Genomic DNA, 17,369 nt, shown 5'->3' on the forward strand with positions numbered 1-17,369 from the left:
GGACCAATCGGCTCGGCGCTGCCGGAGAGTGCTGGCTGCTTTACACCAAGATAGGGGGAAAAGACTGAATAAAAGGAAACCGTGCCAGTGAGCTTGTAATGACCACAAAATCCCACGGAGGAGCCCACGGTCGCCGCCATTGGATACTCGTCCCGTTTTCTCGTGAATCCCGCACGTTTCTCGCTGTGGATTATTGCGTTTGGAGCCAGGGCGGACGGAATGGATAAGGCCATGGCCCTAACATATTGAGTAGCTCGTTGGTGGCGGTGGTGGAGGGGGAGGCGAGACGCGCACCGTGGAGACAATTTATGGGGCATTGTGCGGGGAGGAAAATGGTGGATTATTTGCAGTGTGTCACGAAAATCTCCCCACATCTGGATCTCCTGCCTTGAGACACTGATCGGTGGCGTTTCTGCGCCTGTCTACAGTAACCGAGGTCGTGTTGTAGCAGTTGGTTGGTAGGTAGGTACCCCCCCTCACCCCCACCCCCAAGCTCGATCTGAACGACCTCATTTAAAAAAAAAAAAAAATATTATTATTGGTTTTTTACATATTCATGTCGGATTGTCGTGTCGTGGCGACGCGCTCACTCTCCCCTCCTTGAGAGCAGAAACTGTTGGATTACAGACAACTATGGATTTCACCAGCGGCGGCGGCGTTGAAGGCAGCGAGCCGCACAACAATCAGTTCTACCAGTGCGAGGAGAACAAGCCTCTGCTGGCGGACATGTCGGAGAGCAATAACAACACGAAGCTGGGCGCGGGGCCGTGCAAGAGGTCCCTGCATCACTGCAGCAGCAGCGGGATGCGATACAAGCTGCTCCATGAGGGGGACATCCAGGTGTGCGTGGTCAAACACCCCCGCACCTTCCTCAGCAAGATCCTCACCTCCAAGTTCCTGCGGAGATGGGAGCCGCATCACCTCACGCTCGCGGACAGCAGCCTGACCTCGGCCACGGTAAGAAACCTTCCGGCTCTCTCTCTCTCACACACTCACACTCACACACACACACACACACACACACACACACTTTCCTCATAATATGCTGCGTTTCACATTCCAGTTTTGCTGTTTGCCTTTTCGTGTCTGAACGCGCACCCAGATTACGCACAGTCTGCTGTTGACGCAGTTGGAAGAAGGCAGCCTGTCACTGCTTTCTCTCCTGCTCCTAATCTGGAACCCCTCCCCGCCACGCCTCCATCACTTCTCCTCACCTTCCCGGCGACCCTGCCGGCTTCCCAGGTGCCTCTCTCTCGCTTTGAGCTCGTCCTTTGACTCCGGGAGGGGTTGTTGCGTTTGGGTTTTAAATATTAACAGCTAAGATCTTCTTCCTTTAATGTGTTGGAATAAAAGCCATCTGTGGGGGAGGGGGGTTTAGGCTTTAGGTGTGTAACATGAAACCAGCTGAAGGTCTACTCCAGCAACCTGACCAAACAAAGCGCTGCTGCTTCCTGTCTGTCAGAGGGAGGCCAAGAGAAAGAGGATGCTCTGACGAGGTGACATCTCTTTGGTCATGTGATCACATGGAGGCTCTTTCCTCTGCGGATGTGCAGGCCTATAGGTCCTGGTAAGCAGCTGATTGAGCCAATGAAAACAGACCTGGATGGGATCTAATGGGATTGTTTAACCAGTAGACATAAAGGAGGAAATCCAGCAGCTTCCCCCTTTCAAAAGAAACAACATGGCCATTATTTTAGGAGCTGAAGAGCCTGGAGGAATCACACACTCTGTAATTACAGCATTAACTGCAACAGGACCCGCGTCAGTAGGGATCAGTTGTAATTGTTAGCAGAACAATTAAACCCTGTGATTTCCCCCTTCTGTTGTTATTATCTCGTGACATTTTCCTCAAAGCGTGTTTTATCAGCACACCTTGTTAAAGGCCCTTTGGACGTCTGCCTATCACACCCACGCTGGAGGAGTTTGCAGAACTGCTTGCTGCAGTGTGCAACACCTTGGCAGCTGTTATTATTTCAGAAAAGACTTTCCGATATAGTTGATGACTTTCTGAATTCATGTAAAATATCACATTCGAGAAATCGTAGAGCTTTCAGGGAAAATGTATATATATATATATATATATATATATATATGTATATATATATATATATATATATATATATGTATATATGTATATATATATATATATATGTATATATATATATGTATATATATGTATATATGTATATATATATATATATATATGTATATATATATATGTATATATATATATATATGTATATATATATATGTATATATATATATATATATATATATGTATATATATATATATATGTATATATATATATATATGTATATATATATATATGTGTGTATGTGTGTGTGTGTGTGTGTGTGTGTGTGTGTGTGTGTATCACGGCTCAACTTTTGCCTTACACTGATTGTTGGTCGCCTTTATGCATTATCTCATGGGCGTAACACAGCAAGTCCGTGACACCCTGAGATATGTGTGAGGAATCAGGGGTTATATGCAAGTGTTTTCATTTACAGGATGAGGTATCATGAAACTAGCTGATTAATAGAAAAATAACGTGCAGCTCTTTTGATAACGACTCCGTAGTTATTTGTGTAACCAGCCTCTGCAAAAGCAATTATTGCAGTTAATTCAAAGTTACCACGTTACTGTTAACATCAGAGTTGCCCCTTTCCAGGGCACCAATATGAATATGTCCTTAACGGTGTGCCAGGTTAAATACCCAGTGCCATCTTGTGGTTCGAAGTGGGATTACACAAAAATACATCCCATATTTTTTTTTGTAATTATTATTATTATTATTATTTATTCATTGTAGCCTCAAATACAAGATTTGTAAGAACGATACTGATGTATGATGATGAAATGATACGTTGTCCTTTTCTTTTCTTTGCAAGACACAAATCGCGAACACATTTTCCCAACGTTTGTTATGTGCAGATATTTACCAGTAATTAAGATATTTTGATCAATGCAGTTAAAAAAAACAATTTTATTGTCACATAAACTTCCCTCTGTTCCTGACAGGGAAGTTGCAGAGTGCCCCCTGGTGGGCAAAAGATGTAACATCAACACTTACAACATGGCTGAAGGGTGTTTCTTTCATCTCTTCTTTACTTTTTACATTTTCATTTATCAGCTGTTATAAATGCAGATACTGATAGAGCGCTGCTATATTGGCCTCACTTGAATTATTTTAATTTAAATTGATATTTTGTTGGTATTTTGGATGTAAAGCCACAGCAGATGTTTCTTTAAAATCTGCTGATAACTTCAGAAAATGTTTGCAATTTGAAGTAATTGTATAAACTATAATTTAGTAGCTGGGAGGTGTGTGTGTGTGTGGGGGGGGGGGGGGGGGGATTTATTATCTCAGTGTCATATGATTTATTGTTTTTTAATTGTTTATTTCAATTTGAGGAGGTGGGTAGGTTATTATCTTTAATTGAAAGTAAACTAAAACTAACTGGGAAACATAAAAGTAAAAAACTACACTTTAGAAAAAGTGAACAAACAATATTATATACTTGTAAAACTGCAGGAAATTTCTTTGGTTTTTGACTTTGCAAAATGTAAAGTTACAACAAACCTGGGGCGCCTCTGTCAGTGCGCCCCAGGTTGGCTGTGGCTACAATGTAGCTGCCATCACCAGTGTGTGAATGTGTGCGTGGATGGGTGGATGACTGGATGTGTAAAGCGCTTTGGGGTCCTTAGGGACTAGAAAAGCGCTATACAAATACAGGCCATTTACCATTTTAACAAACATGAAGAAGAATCGGTGCATGTGTATGACCGCACGGCTGTGTGACGTTCACCTCAACAAAGTATTGTGTTTGTATTCTAATACGTCCTCATTTCTTACATATTATCCAATATCTTGTATATATTAATTTAAAGATAACAAAGACATTTAAACAACACTTGAAATTAAAAAATATTTGAAAATGAAAAACTGTAACGGTTTTTATAAATGTGTAGTACACTCTGTAAAGTACAAAATGGTGTTTGAAAAGGTTTTGCTAACCAGTCTATGACAGACCTATAAGGATGTCTTTGAACTCTGGGCAGTGACCAGACGACTTTATTATGAACTTCTTCTGAAGGGTGTCTGGGCTCAGCCTTACAGATGGGGTGAGGAGCTCGGCCTTTCAGGTGCTCCATAGTGGCCTGGCTGTGGCTCAGCAGGTAGAGCAGGTCATCTACTAATCGCAGGATTGGTGAGCCAATTCCTTGGTTGCTCTAGTGTACGTGGCAAAGTATCCCTGGGCAAGAAAATGAACCCCGAGTTGCTCTTGATGCATTGATTGGAGTCTGAATGTTAGACAGTAAGCAGTTAGATGGAGAAAAGAAGTGCCTATATGGATGTGCGTAAATGGGTTCAGTCCATGTATTGTTATCATATCGGAGGGATCAAGCAGAGGCATCAGACTAAGATGCCTCCTGGAGGCCTCGTAGGTGAGGTGTTGTGGGCACGTGTAGCTGGGAGGAGACCCGGGACACGCTGGAGAGGTGTCCCTCAGCTGGCTTGGGAACACCTCAGTGTCCACCCCAGAGGAGCTGGAGGAGGTCTGGGCATCTCTGCTTGGGTGGGTCTGGATATGCGTCAGAATACTGATTAAAAATAACCACACTGAGGGGTCATTGTCATTGTCATTGTCTGTGACCCTCATGCTTTGTGAACACTAGTCGTGAAACTATTGCAGCTGAGAATGCAAAAACAACCTGCAGGTATCAGTTAAGCCTCCACCTTTTCATGCAATCTTTTTAGTTTTATTTTCAAAAGCATTAAAAAACAATAATTTTCTGATTGAATCTTTTAAAACTGCAAACTAGAAGTCGGTTCATTTTGGACATTTCTGTCCTGCTCTGACAAACCTCCTGACTGCATGCTGTGTCGTCTGTTTTAATATGACATATTAGAAGCTTATTGGCTGATGTCTCATATGTTATCCTGTAAATCGCTCAGCAACAAACAGCCCTGCACTCAGCACTGCATATTTTCTTACCATACCGCAAATACCAAGTGGTGTCATTTATCACAAAATGTCTGTTAGCCTGCTTCGTTTCAGGAAATCTACCGTGTGACGTTAATGCTGCTTTGAATTATGTCACATGTGGCGTTTATTCAGAAATCCTCATGCAGCAGCGGTGCGCCTGCGAGCCGTCTCCTATTCTTTGCCCCCGTAGAGGCTGAAATCTGAGCAAACAGGGTTTTATTCAGGCCGGGAGCGTGAATGTGCACGTCCTCAGTGGAGTTTTTGTGCCCAGCGTCAAGCGGAGCCGGTATGTGGGCCGACGAACAATGCTGACCCATTTGCTCTGCGCTCTTCCAGCAGGGCCGCTTCCACAGAGCGTCGACTCTGCGTCTCCAACAACATCCCCACGCTCTGCAAATAACCGAGATGATTGTGAGGACAAAAAGCTCTGTGAAACTGAGCGCCGCTGCCAAGAGGGTTTCACCTGAATTAAATTAAAGTGGTTGCCATTTTTCTAAAATCCTTCTCATGCGTACACAAGTGTAGACAGTTGCAGTCGCTTAGGCTTTCACTCATCTGTTAAATGCTTTTTCTGTCTCTCGCTGAGTAGCAGGAGGGAGGGTTGTGACTCACTTTTCATTCCTTGCTTCGACAGACCATCCTGCCACGGCTGTGCTCAGAAGCATAACCTACATCACATTTATGTAAGAAGGCTGCAAAGTGCAGGAAAGCACTTCCTATATCACTTCTCGCTCACAAAAGGCGAGAGATGAAAGGAACCTGATTATTTTGGGTTCATTTTAGATGGTGAGGTTGAACTTGGCATTTAAGAATCGCTATCTCGCATGTCCTTATAGGTGAAATATTTAGCAAGAAGCAACATCGCTGATCTATCTTGGTGTGCGTTGGTGTGACCCACGATGTCACTTTTAGAACAGATAAACTGGTTACATGGAACTTTATTTTTTCACAGCATTGTGCTGGACTGATTGAGTCGGAGCGTTGGAGACGATGTTTCCTTGATGGAACGAGAAAAAGCAACAACAAAAGATGGAAAATGAACACAAATGCGCTCAAAATGACTGCACGAACACGCAACAAAAGAGCAAAAAGGACAGTAAAAGATGAAAAATGACCACAGCCTCAAAAAGACTGCAAAAGATGACCAAAAATGTTGTAAATGACATTTTTAGTCATTTTTAAGTGTCTGAAGAACAGACAAAATGACAGAGGCAGACCTGAGGGACGTCCTGTTTCTCTAGTGTGAGCGGCTGAAGTCGCACAAACAGGTTTCATATTAATGAAAACACGTGCCTGTTATTCTCAGTCACTGTGTGGATGAGCCCGTGTGTTATTGTCACCTTGCTGAACGTGTTACACTTCGGATTAACTTTGAGTTGTAACACCTAACTCCCTCACGCCGAGGTGTCCAGCAGTGTCACGTGTGAGACGAGTGGGAGGCGTGAAAGTTTCACACTCGAGGGAGCACAGAAGAAACGGCGCAGAGCTGCATCTTTAAAGAAGACGTAGATCAAACTGATCCTCGACGACACAACTGCACTGCACGGAGCTGTGGGTATGCAGCTCAGCAGCTGTTAGTGAGATGCTAACAGAGCTCTTATCACAGAGTCAGGCTCACAGTTAAGAAGTATTAGGACCTGCTGTAGCTTTACACTGACAATATAAATGATTCACCTCCATGAGTGAAGCAAGCCCAATTCAAAAACTCCTAAAGAGGACCTATTCTGCTGCACTCAGATCCATTTTACAGTGTGAAAGTTTAACGGTAACCATGATTACATTTCACTAATTAGAAAACAGCAATTAGCTGCTGATTACACATTGAAAAAATATGCGTTCATAGTATTCTAGTTTTCATTTTCAGGACAGAAATTGTTTTTAAAAGTGTCACATCACTGATGCTTTTAGTTTCAGCCCAGCTGTTAGAACTCCCCTAGTTTCTTTAAAAAAAGGAAAGAAAAGTCAGCTAGACTTCCTGATGTGGTTGCTTAATGCGTCATTCAACTTCATAGAGCAGGCCTCAACGCCAAGCCACCTATCTCCACCATCGCTAAAGTAGGTCTAAGCAGCAGCTGATTGGTTATGATTTGTACAAAGACAGGAAACTCTGCTCTAGCCTCAAAAGTGATATCTTGAACCATTTTAAATGTGCCCCTGTTTTCAGAGATGCTTCTGCAGTGATAGATTTGATTACATCCAGACGCAGTCTTGACCTGCAGGACTGAAAATCCTGAACTTTTAATTGGATTTTTCCTTAAAAGTTTAAAAGTTTTGCACTCCTTTTCACGCAGCAACATATCCTACCCTCTTTAAGCTCTACACCTGGCTTGCATCTACAGCTGTGTCCAATTTAGAACCGGCGATTAACCTAAGAAGTCCGTGTTTGGTCTGTGGCAGGAAGCTGGAGTACTTTTAGAGAAGCCACCGAGGCACTGGGACATGTTAACTCCACACAGCAAGGCCTCCAGCTGGCCGGCAGTTTTGGGCCCAGATCCTTTTTGCTGTGCGGTGACGCTGCTAACTACGTGACCGCTGCCAATCCTGAAGCTTTTACTCTGAAGGTGGTGAAGAAAGCTCGTGCAGGAGAGTAGAGGATAAAAGTATACATCCAGATCAGCTGGTCACATGTTTTGCTCCCAAAAGCAGAAGGATCTTGTTTTTGCAGTTCTGTTAATACAAAATGCCAAGAGAGTCCCTGAGCAGACCTCCCTGACAGGCCACCATACGTGTTCATACTTTAAAAAATGGATCCTCCAAGTCTGTGTTTGAACAATGCAGCCATTAGGCAAAGATCTGACTTGGAGTCAGGAATGATGGTGCTCCCTGCCATATTGATTTATGATATTTAGAATGGATTGGAATTGGACTCGTTCCCCTTATTCTGCCTTGTTATGTGTGTCAGCGAGTGATGGATAAAGTGAAGGAAAACAGAGAAAACCAAACGACAGAGTTTGTCAGGAGGGGGAAAAAAGGAATGGAGACTGCAGCCAAGCAGCAGTTATTCTCTATTGTTTTTAGTCGTGTCTTTCAGGAAAACTGTGGGCTGTTTTTAAGCCAGCTGGGGGAAAAAAAAAAGAAGCTGTAGTCAGTTCGGGCAGTGGGAAGTTGCACACAGTGCTTTTCTGTAGCCGAACGCTGTGAAACTTGTTGTTTTCCACCTCAACTGAAATTTACATCCCCCCGCCTGTTTGCATTTTAAGCTTTCTCTGATGTCACACAGCAGCGCATTGTCTAATCGTTTGCATGATTTAGTGGCTGATGCACAAATGTGTCACAAGATAGCAAACAAGAGCTAATGGATTGTTCATGTTATGCTGTTATTCTTTTCGTACTAGCATAGCTTTGTGTAGCAGGTGTCTTAAAGTTAACTCACTGAGTTGTCAACATTTTAGTCAAGTTTTCCTCAGCCTAAGTTTGTCATTAACACGTTTCCATCACACTTTTCCCCGTAGCGCTGTTTGAGTAGTTTACCCAAGTTTACAACCAGACCATGAATGCTGCTGGTGGCCAAAACCATTGTGACGAGGTTCTCAGTGCAGCATCAGTTGCTAGCAGTTTTGCCAACTCCTCGGTAAGGAAAATCGCTATTGGCTGTCCTAAAAGTCGGTAGAAGTCGCTACATGACCTCATCGCCTAATTTGCATAATTGGTGACCCGAAATAGGCACTCTGGCGGAGTTTCTTTTTTGAGTGTCTTTTTAAGTAGTTTTAAAACTTTTGATCCACAAAAAGTAACAGTGAAAGAAGACTATTTTTAACCATAACGTTGTTAACAAACTACATTAACAATCAAAATGGTCATAGCAAACCTCACCAGAACAGCGTTAGTTGAAATCGGATGTACAAGATGGAGTTGATTTATTTTAGACAAAGAAAACTGTACATGTACTGCTGCTCCCACCCTGCATTACAATCAGCGCGGGAGCAGCGGCTTCGCTAATGCACCATTCATTAGCGGTTTGAACGTGTAGGGGTGAACTCTGATGGCAACTGGGGGGGACTGCTGCCTGAGGACTATCTGCTGCCTGTGAGCGCTTTGGTATGGGCGAGGTGCCCACGACAGCACCCGTGCTTGTTGAGTGTGAGAGCGATACTTGCTTTCACGTCAAAAAGTCGTTATAAGTCTCCAGTAACACCAGCAAAAGTCGCCAGATTTGTCGCTAGTCACTTTTTAGAAAAAAATTTGCTAAGGGGGTCTGAAAACTCGCTAAATATAGTCGCTAAGTTGGCAACACTGGTTGCTAGCGAGCTCTAGCAACCACTCCCCAACCGGATAGGGAATGTGCATTTTTCCAACAGGGGGCGGTGGCTGGACCAGATGTAGGGCTGCCACAAACGATTATTTTGATAGTCGACTAGTCACCGATTATTTTTGCGATTAGTCGACTAATCAGATCATCATCCATTGGACGTAAAACTACAGCTTATTGCACCAGCAGCATCTGCTCTTATATAACTATCATTAGCTTACAGCTTTAAGTGTTTAAGGTCTGTGCTAACTAAAAATAAAGACAAGATGATAGTTTATTAAATTTTAATGAAATTTGCAGATTGTTTCGGTGAAGTTTAATAAACTCCTTGCTATCTAAAATATAACAGGACACCGGAGTAAATTCTCGAGCATCTCACACTTCTGATAATCAGCTGTCTGCTTGATGTTTATTCAGCTGTGTAAAAACTATAATTTAATCTCAGCCAAACCGATTTACTCAGGAACAAATAAAACACTGAAAAAAGCCAAACAATAACATTTTTAAGTTATCTAAGTGACTTATATATGTTTAACCTGAGTAGCGAAAGACGGCGGTGGGTTTGAAAACGATTTGCCGGAGTCCGGTGTTCTCACGGCTCTAGTGAGCCTTGCCCCCGGCTAACTATCGAGCTAGTGGGTAACAGACGTCTCTGGAAACGTCGGAGCGCTTTTAAAAATATGTGGTGTCTTGATAAACTGAGCAGATATTTGAGGTTTACACAGCTACATTCTCGCCTGAAAATATGTTAAACGTTTATTTTGTGACCCAGAAAGAATAATAAAAGTAATATTAAAACTAACTAGCTGCCGCCATTGTTGGAAACTGAGCTGGGCCGCGCTATGAATTCTGGGACACAGCTTCTTCTTCTTCGGGGTTTAACGGCAGCTGGCATCCTTGTACATGCAGTGCTGCCATCTTCTGTTTCAGTCCGTTATTACACTCTTAAATCCTACTACTTATTCCTGCGTCTTTCGTGATCTTACAAAGCTTCAAACGACGCGTCGACTATTAAATCAGTCATCGACGATTCTGATAGTCGACGTAATCGTGACTAGTCCACTAATCGTGGCAGCCCTAACCAGATCCCTGCGTGACTGAGGACTAATGTAACACTGAAGAGGCTAACACCAAAGAGTCAGCAGGTTGGAGCTGTTTCTGCTACCCCAGCAGTATTTTTTCTTTTCAACTGCCCAAAATTTGAAAAAGAAAAGTTCAGATGACATTTTCATCGACTTCATCCTCTCTTAAATGGTCGTGTGATTTAATGCACTGGTTGTTTTTTAACTTCGTCTGTCTCCAGCTTCACGTGTGTGTGGAACATAGTAACAGCAGGGAAAAGTGGATTCAATGTGACGGTAAATGCCAGGAGCATGCAGTAAAGACTCCCACACTGAGATGAAATCAGCCAACGTATCCGTCCGTCCCTGGTCGTGGGTCGTTTGTGTGAAGGTGCTGATGCAGAGTTTGTGCTTTGTAGCCTGGATTCCTTGTGCTGTATCTAATAAAACAAGACAGTAAAACGGCTAAATGTATTGATACGGACCAATAGGCAGATTGATAGACTAACCAGAGACAAGCCAGTCATTTCTTTGATTAATAAACTGCCTCTGAGTTTACTCTCTGCATCTCTTTACCTCGCTCGTACAGTGTTCTCTGGCTAAATTAAAAAAAAAGAGTAATGTAAAAACAAGCATGTGTTTTTAATGAGGGGGAAAAAAAACTCTGGAGTGCATTAAGATTGCAGTATTTTACCGTCAGCAGTGACCCTAGCTATTTGGAGCCAACATCAGATAAAATGACTGGTGAGAAGTCTGGTTAAAAGCCCAGGAAAAGGAAAAAAATCAGTTTTTCCATTCTAAACAGCTGTTGCTGCTTTGTGTTGTTTTTGGCTGCAGAAACCAGAACAGTAAGAAAAGCACGCATGCATACAGAATGACGACCAAACAAGCATTTGTTCGTCGAGTTGTAGGTCACGTGACCTCATTAACAAGTTTGTGTCAAACTCATAGAAGCGACGAGTGTCGTCTGCAGATGTGGAGGACGAGCTGGCAAAGAGGAGGCTGACGAAAACAATACTGGGCCTACGGTGCCGTGTGGGAAGCAGGAGTCACATGTGACGCCTTTAAAACGAACACACTGCCCTCCTTTTGACCTCATCTGCCATTACTTTACATTATGCTCCGCTGTGGACGTGAACAGCTGGAGTGACAAAAAGCTGACCATTCAGAGCCTCACGCTCGCCGTCTAATGACAGAATTTGCAGACCTCGGTTCAAAGTTTCGACCGAGACGTGGAAACGTGACGCACATTTAGAAAACATTTAAAGTAGCGTTCAAGATTTATTTAACCTACTTTTTATTTGTGAATGGCAGGAGGCAAAAAATCCCGTTATTGTGCCGTCAACGCCAAATGCTTAGAATACGCAGGATCAAGTAGTTCACGTGGTGGAGCATCTTCAGCAGAAATAAATGAGTGACTAAGCAAAAGAAAACCTCGGTAGTGTTTGTTGCATTGATGGTGCTGTGTACTGTACGTATTTCTGAATTAATACTACATTAATTACAAAGCTTCAACCAAGCATTTTCCTGTTGTTGAATCATCTGCACTGATATGAAAGATTTTTATTCATATAAGAAAAAAATCAGCCCTGAAACCTGATGAGTCAGAAAAACAAATCACTGGCTACACTTTAACAATATATGGCAACTTGATTTGAAAAAGCATATATTTAAACAAAAAAGTGGAGGGCCGAATGCATTTCAACACTGCTTTTATTCAGGAAGTGACTGCAGCAGTTTGGTTTAGTGTTTGGGGGGGTCAGAACCGATGCCCGATGCCCCTGATGTACTGTCTGGCCTTCTTGCTGGTGACGTCTTGAGCTCATTCATCACCAGACCACAATGAGCAGTGAAACCATGGCCTCAACGTCAGGGGCAGTATCGCAATCTAATCTTAAAACACAAAAACACCACCAAAGGAACAAAACCTTGAAGGCTAAAGTGAATTTGAGTGTTGGTTCAGAACAGACTGTCAGGCTGAGATGTTAAATCGCTGCGTATTTATATACGAAATGACGTTACTCCTCAGTTTGTCTGCACGTCTTCAGATGTCATTAAAAGGTCATAAAAGAAGCTTCAAATCCTGTGTGTTAGGATATTTACAGATAAGTGTTAGGCTGGAATCTGGAATTCTAATGTGTTTGATCAGTGTTTATTTTGTTGTCGTCATTAATGATATTACATTACTTGCCATGTTAGATTAGAGCCATAAAAAGGGATTCGGTTACACTGCTGCTTTACCTGCAGAGACGAAGAAGTCATCAGAGCACTTCTGCACTGCCGAAGATAAACAGCCCTCTGAGTTTGGCTTCCACACGTTGGTTTTGTTCATAGGGTGTGTAGCCTGCTGCACATTTACCTCAGTGTATTGACTTTACAGAGATCACTGTAGCATCTCCTCCACAACGTAACCAGCAACAAACTCATTGGTCTCTCTGGGTGACGGTTGAAGCTGCTGCAGTTTCGGAGCTTTAGCACTGACATTCAGCCAGAAATCAAAGTCGCTACAGGACAGTTTCAGTGCCACGTGAAGCCCTGTGCATTCATACAGATGGCATTATGTGAAAAGCGGCCCTGTACAAGAGTGCACCCTGCCTCCTGCGCCACGGCAGCTGGGATGGGCTCCAGCTGATCCTGACTTGAGTAGGCGGAAGAAAGTGGATGAAAAGTATTTAGACTCTTTAGTGTGAGGAATAGCTGCTACATCCAGCAGGTAACGAGGTGCAATGATAGAAAGTTTGCAGTTTGTCGCAGGGCTGCTGTGTGTGCAGTTAAGCAGGTCTTGCATGTTACCTGCTAAACAACTTGTCAGTGAACCGTGCTGCGATCATATCTGCACTCCGACGTATCGCTCGCTCTGCTGCTCCAGTATTTCCATTAAATACCTGAACAGGAGAAGGATATTTAGCCACGCTTTTCACACTGTCTGATGTAACAGCGTGTCTGCGCTCAGGTCTGTTGTGTGTCACAACACCGAGCGTCGACCTGCTGCGGCGGGGAATAACGACAGCTCACGGCAGGCCTGTTTTCCACAGCAACCTTCCTCCACAGTCACAGCAACGTGTGCGTGTGCGTGTGAGCTTCTCGAGTGTGATTTACAGTTTTGTTTGGGTTAACGTTCCGTTTGGAGCTGGAGTCGAGCCGCTCACGGCGTTGCAGGCTGCCAGGAACCGCTACACCCATTATTACTGTGCTGTTTGTTTAGTTGTTGCTGCTTTTTGGTCAGCATATCCTGATGTCTCGCTGGTGTTAAACACACTCCCTAATACCGCTTTAGTTTTCAAATTAAAGGCTAATCATATCATTTGTGTGCTGAGCACATTCCACATACTGTTAGCGCAGGAATGAGGGTGAGGAATAAATCAGAAACAGCTTTCCAGGATCTATTTTTATCTGGTTGTATTTGAAAATGTGGCAACAGATGATGTTCTGGTCGCTGTCCCGTCCTAAAATGAACGGCTTGTAAAACTTCTAAACATATACTCCAAACTTAAAGTGACACTAACCCGTTCCTGTTCTTGTAAACTTAAATATTACTGAAGAAAAAGAAGAGAATGTGCTCGTTTTTCTCTCTTTTTCTAAGAAAACTTGTGGTTTGTGGAGAATGTTTACACCCATTTTGTGCTTTTAGCCGAGCCTCAGGGGCACAAATGTGGCAGTAAAAACCTGTGTAGCTGTTTTGGAAAACTGACATTCCTCCTTTGACTTTTTGGTCTTCGAAATTATTTAAACTAGCAATTTTTGTATATTGTATACTGAGAGGATATCAAATACCTGTAAGACTGCAAATATATATGTAATGTAATACCAGGATTTGTTGCTATATAAATAAAACAATTAACATAAATGATGAAGATTTATGACGACTTGAATCAGTCATGTTTGTTAAATGCGATTCGTCTTGATGCTGGAAGCAGGAAGTGGACGTCCCTCTGTCTCCGTCCTCAGCCCTGCACATGCAAAGCTCTGCTCTTCTTTCTGCTGCAACACTGCGAGTTGCATTAATCAAGTGCAGCGTTAAGCTACACGTGTAAATATTAACACCTTCGGTGAGTTTGGTGCTGCTGTGTGCACACACTGTTTCCCCACATGCACGGTCCCGCGTTAACTCTTTGCTGGGGGGGTTCCTCGTTTCTTGCTGTAGCGACGCCGAAGCGCTCCTTGACTTTAAACGTTTCTTGGAACCGTGTCAAGCCGCAGCGCACCAAACGCTGGGGCGGCCCGCCCGGCTTGTTGACAGTGCGCCGCGGGTGTGTTTACGAGCTGCAGTTTGCTCGTTCCTTCGCAAATGGAGAAGTGCAGCGGCTTATCGTTGAGGGAAGTGACTCTAATGCTTTGAGTCGAGCAGCTTTGCACGAGTTCTGCTGTGTGACTAAGCCCCTAAACAGAACACGTGACATGTTTATGTTAGCGTGTGATCAATCTGCTGGTCACGCTGAGCGGGGGTCTCTCCGTTACCGTAGCCGCCCCTCAAATCTGGGTCGCCGCTGAACGTCCATCTGCTCGGGAAAGGCTGTTATTGGTAAATAAGAGCACGCAGGAACACAGGATGTGAAAGGGTAATGTTTGCACGATGACAGGAACAGGAAGAAATGTGCAGCCCTCCAAAGCCTGCTTTTCCTCTTGCTATCGGTCTCCAGCAGGAGGGCTGCGGTTGTCAGTGTGTGTGGTGCACCAAATGGCGTTGACTGCAAGACGCCAATAAAGTTTCTCCAACCAGACTTCTCTCAGTTTCCTCAGTGTTTCTAGATACGGTGACATATCTGACATCCTGCGTCATTATATCCTCTGTTTGTCCTCATCTGTTCTCAGTACGCTCAGCGATATGACTTACGTGGAACAGCAGAAACATGAAGTGAAAAGAGGAAGGGGAGAGGGAGAAGGTAAAGGAATCAAAAGGAGGTGGTGAAAGGAGGGGAAATGGTTCCAATCCAATGAAGAGAAAAAGTAAGAGGAAGCAGAGGAAAGAAAAGGAAGAAGGATTAGAAAGTAAATGAATAACTGATGAGAATGAAATTTGGAAAAAATGTATTGTGTCGTAAATGAAGGCAGAGAGAAAGGAGCAGTGGAGGATGTTGAAGGAGAGTTGTAAAAGAAAAAGGAGAAGATGGTCGAGGTAAAAGGAAGTGGACAAAAGTCTTCAGTCAGGGAGGAGAAATTAAAGATGGGTGAAGTTGGAAAGAAAAGAAAGAAAAGAGAAAGTAAAGAATGAGATGTTAAGTGAAGGAAGTGTAGGAAGAGGGCTTTGTGAAGGAACAAAGAGACGGGGAAGGCTTTAGGAAATGAAAACAAGGAAAGGGGAAACAGGTTGGGAAACAAGACACGAGAGAAGGAAGTAAATTGGGGAAATGGTGAGAGGATGGGGGCATGAATAGGAAATATGTCAAATGAAAAACATGAGGATTTGTGGACTAAAAGGGGAGGAAAATACCAAATAGTGAGGAGAACTGGAAAAAGAGTTGAAGGACGGAAGCGAGAAATAAGCTTAAGGAAGTAGGAGAAGCAGGAGAAGGAAGGGGGGGAAATAAATGGTAAATGGTCTGTATTTGTATAGCGCTTTACTTGGTCCTAAGGACCTCAAAGCGCTTTACACTATACACAATCATCCACCCATTCACACACACATTCACACACTGGTGATAGCAAGCTACAGTGTAGCCACAGCCACCCTGGGGCGCACTGACAGAGGCGAGGCTGCCGGACACTGGCGCCACCGGGCCCTCTGACCACCACCAGTAGGCAACAGGTGAAGTGTCTTGCCCAAGGACACAACGACCGAGACTGTCGAAGCCGGGGCTCGAACCGGCAACCTTCCGATTACAAGACGAACGCCCAACTCTTGAGCCACGATCGCCCCTAAAAATAAAAGAAAGGAAGGAGGAAAGTATCGCTGGATGAGGAAGTAAAAGGAGCAAAACAGGAAGAGGAAGTAGATGTGTGGAAAAATAATGTTAGTTGACGTTAAATTTGCATCTGAGGTTTTTATCTAGAATTTTTCCTTTGAGAAGAGCAAATAATTTCCATTTTTAAAATAAATAAAGTTACGTATTAATATCCTGTTGAGTTGTGGATTTAATTTGCTCAAGTTGACGACTCACATTAGCTTTCATAGTTCTTCCAGGGGTGAATGTGCTACAGTGCTCTGGCCTTTGTCACTGGCCTGTGAAACACCTGCCAGGTGACTCCTCACACCCGTTCAGTCAGCTGTTTGAGTCGCCCGCAACTTCCTCTGTCACCCTCCTCCGGTTTCTCTTTCTTTGTCTTTCTCTCTGGCTGCTGATGCGCTTCCTGCTTTGACTCATCAGACACGCCGTTTAAAAAAACCCCCAGAAAACTCCTCCTTCATGCGGCGCTTTGCAAACTCTACTCAGTGTATCGACGAGCTGACAGGGCTGTAGAGGACTGAGTCAGGGTTTACAAATGCTGACACAAGGTCACACCACACCTGAAAGGTAAAGGAGAAGGAACGCCCCACACCCTGTGCTTATGTATACTGTTGCATGCACAGAAAAGCCAACGCTTCCATGCTAACTCGAGCCTTTACTTGAGCTGGCACGGATACTTGCAGAGGAGAAACTGAGATCATGTGTTATTTAATGACGTCGTCATATAAGAGAGCAAAGCACCTCCTTACCTGGTACTCGCATGCATGTACCCACGCCTCGATACCGAAATGTGGGAAAGAGATGTGGTTCTTCACATTAGCGAGCATCATTTCATATCCACAGTGTTACATTTTTAGGGATGTAAAAATGTGGCCGATAGCCAGCTGTTACAGCAGAGCTTGTACCTGGCGTTGCCGCACTCCTGAACAGTGCCACATGCCAAAAGTGACGCCACATCCGCCGTCACAAGCCACACTTTGGTCTCGTTTCAGCCACGCAGTCGTGCACCGCCTTGGTTTTGTAACCTCGAGCGGGTGCCGTGGATGGAAATGCAAAAGTATGATCGTTCTGGTTTTCGATGATACATCGGCACAGAAGACTTTCTGGAAAAATCTTTGGAGAGAAAAACGATCTTTGTTCCCGGTTTTAACTTCTCCTCCACCTCCTTTCCCAGTGCTGATG

The 17,369-nt window shown here is 43.8% G+C and overlaps 1 protein-coding gene across 1 annotated transcript in view; it reads left to right on the top strand.

The window, feature by feature from the left end:
- Positions 1–23: 23 nt before the first annotated feature.
- Positions 24–17,369, top strand: part of cmip (c-Maf inducing protein) — a 43,043-nt gene continuing 25,697 nt past the window's right edge. The window contains exon 1 of the mRNA XM_084936536.1: positions 24–957. Within this exon, the coding sequence (XP_084792662.1) occupies positions 634–957 (324 nt within the window). The 5' untranslated portion in view covers positions 24–633. The remainder of the gene's footprint in view (positions 958–17,369) is intronic.

Source organism: Perissodus microlepis, chromosome 7 (assembly GCF_051167445.1).
Source record: "Perissodus microlepis isolate ML-2025 ecotype Zambia chromosome 7, ASM5116744v1, whole genome shotgun sequence".
Classification (NCBI taxonomy): Eukaryota; Metazoa; Chordata; class Actinopteri; order Cichliformes; family Cichlidae; genus Perissodus; species Perissodus microlepis.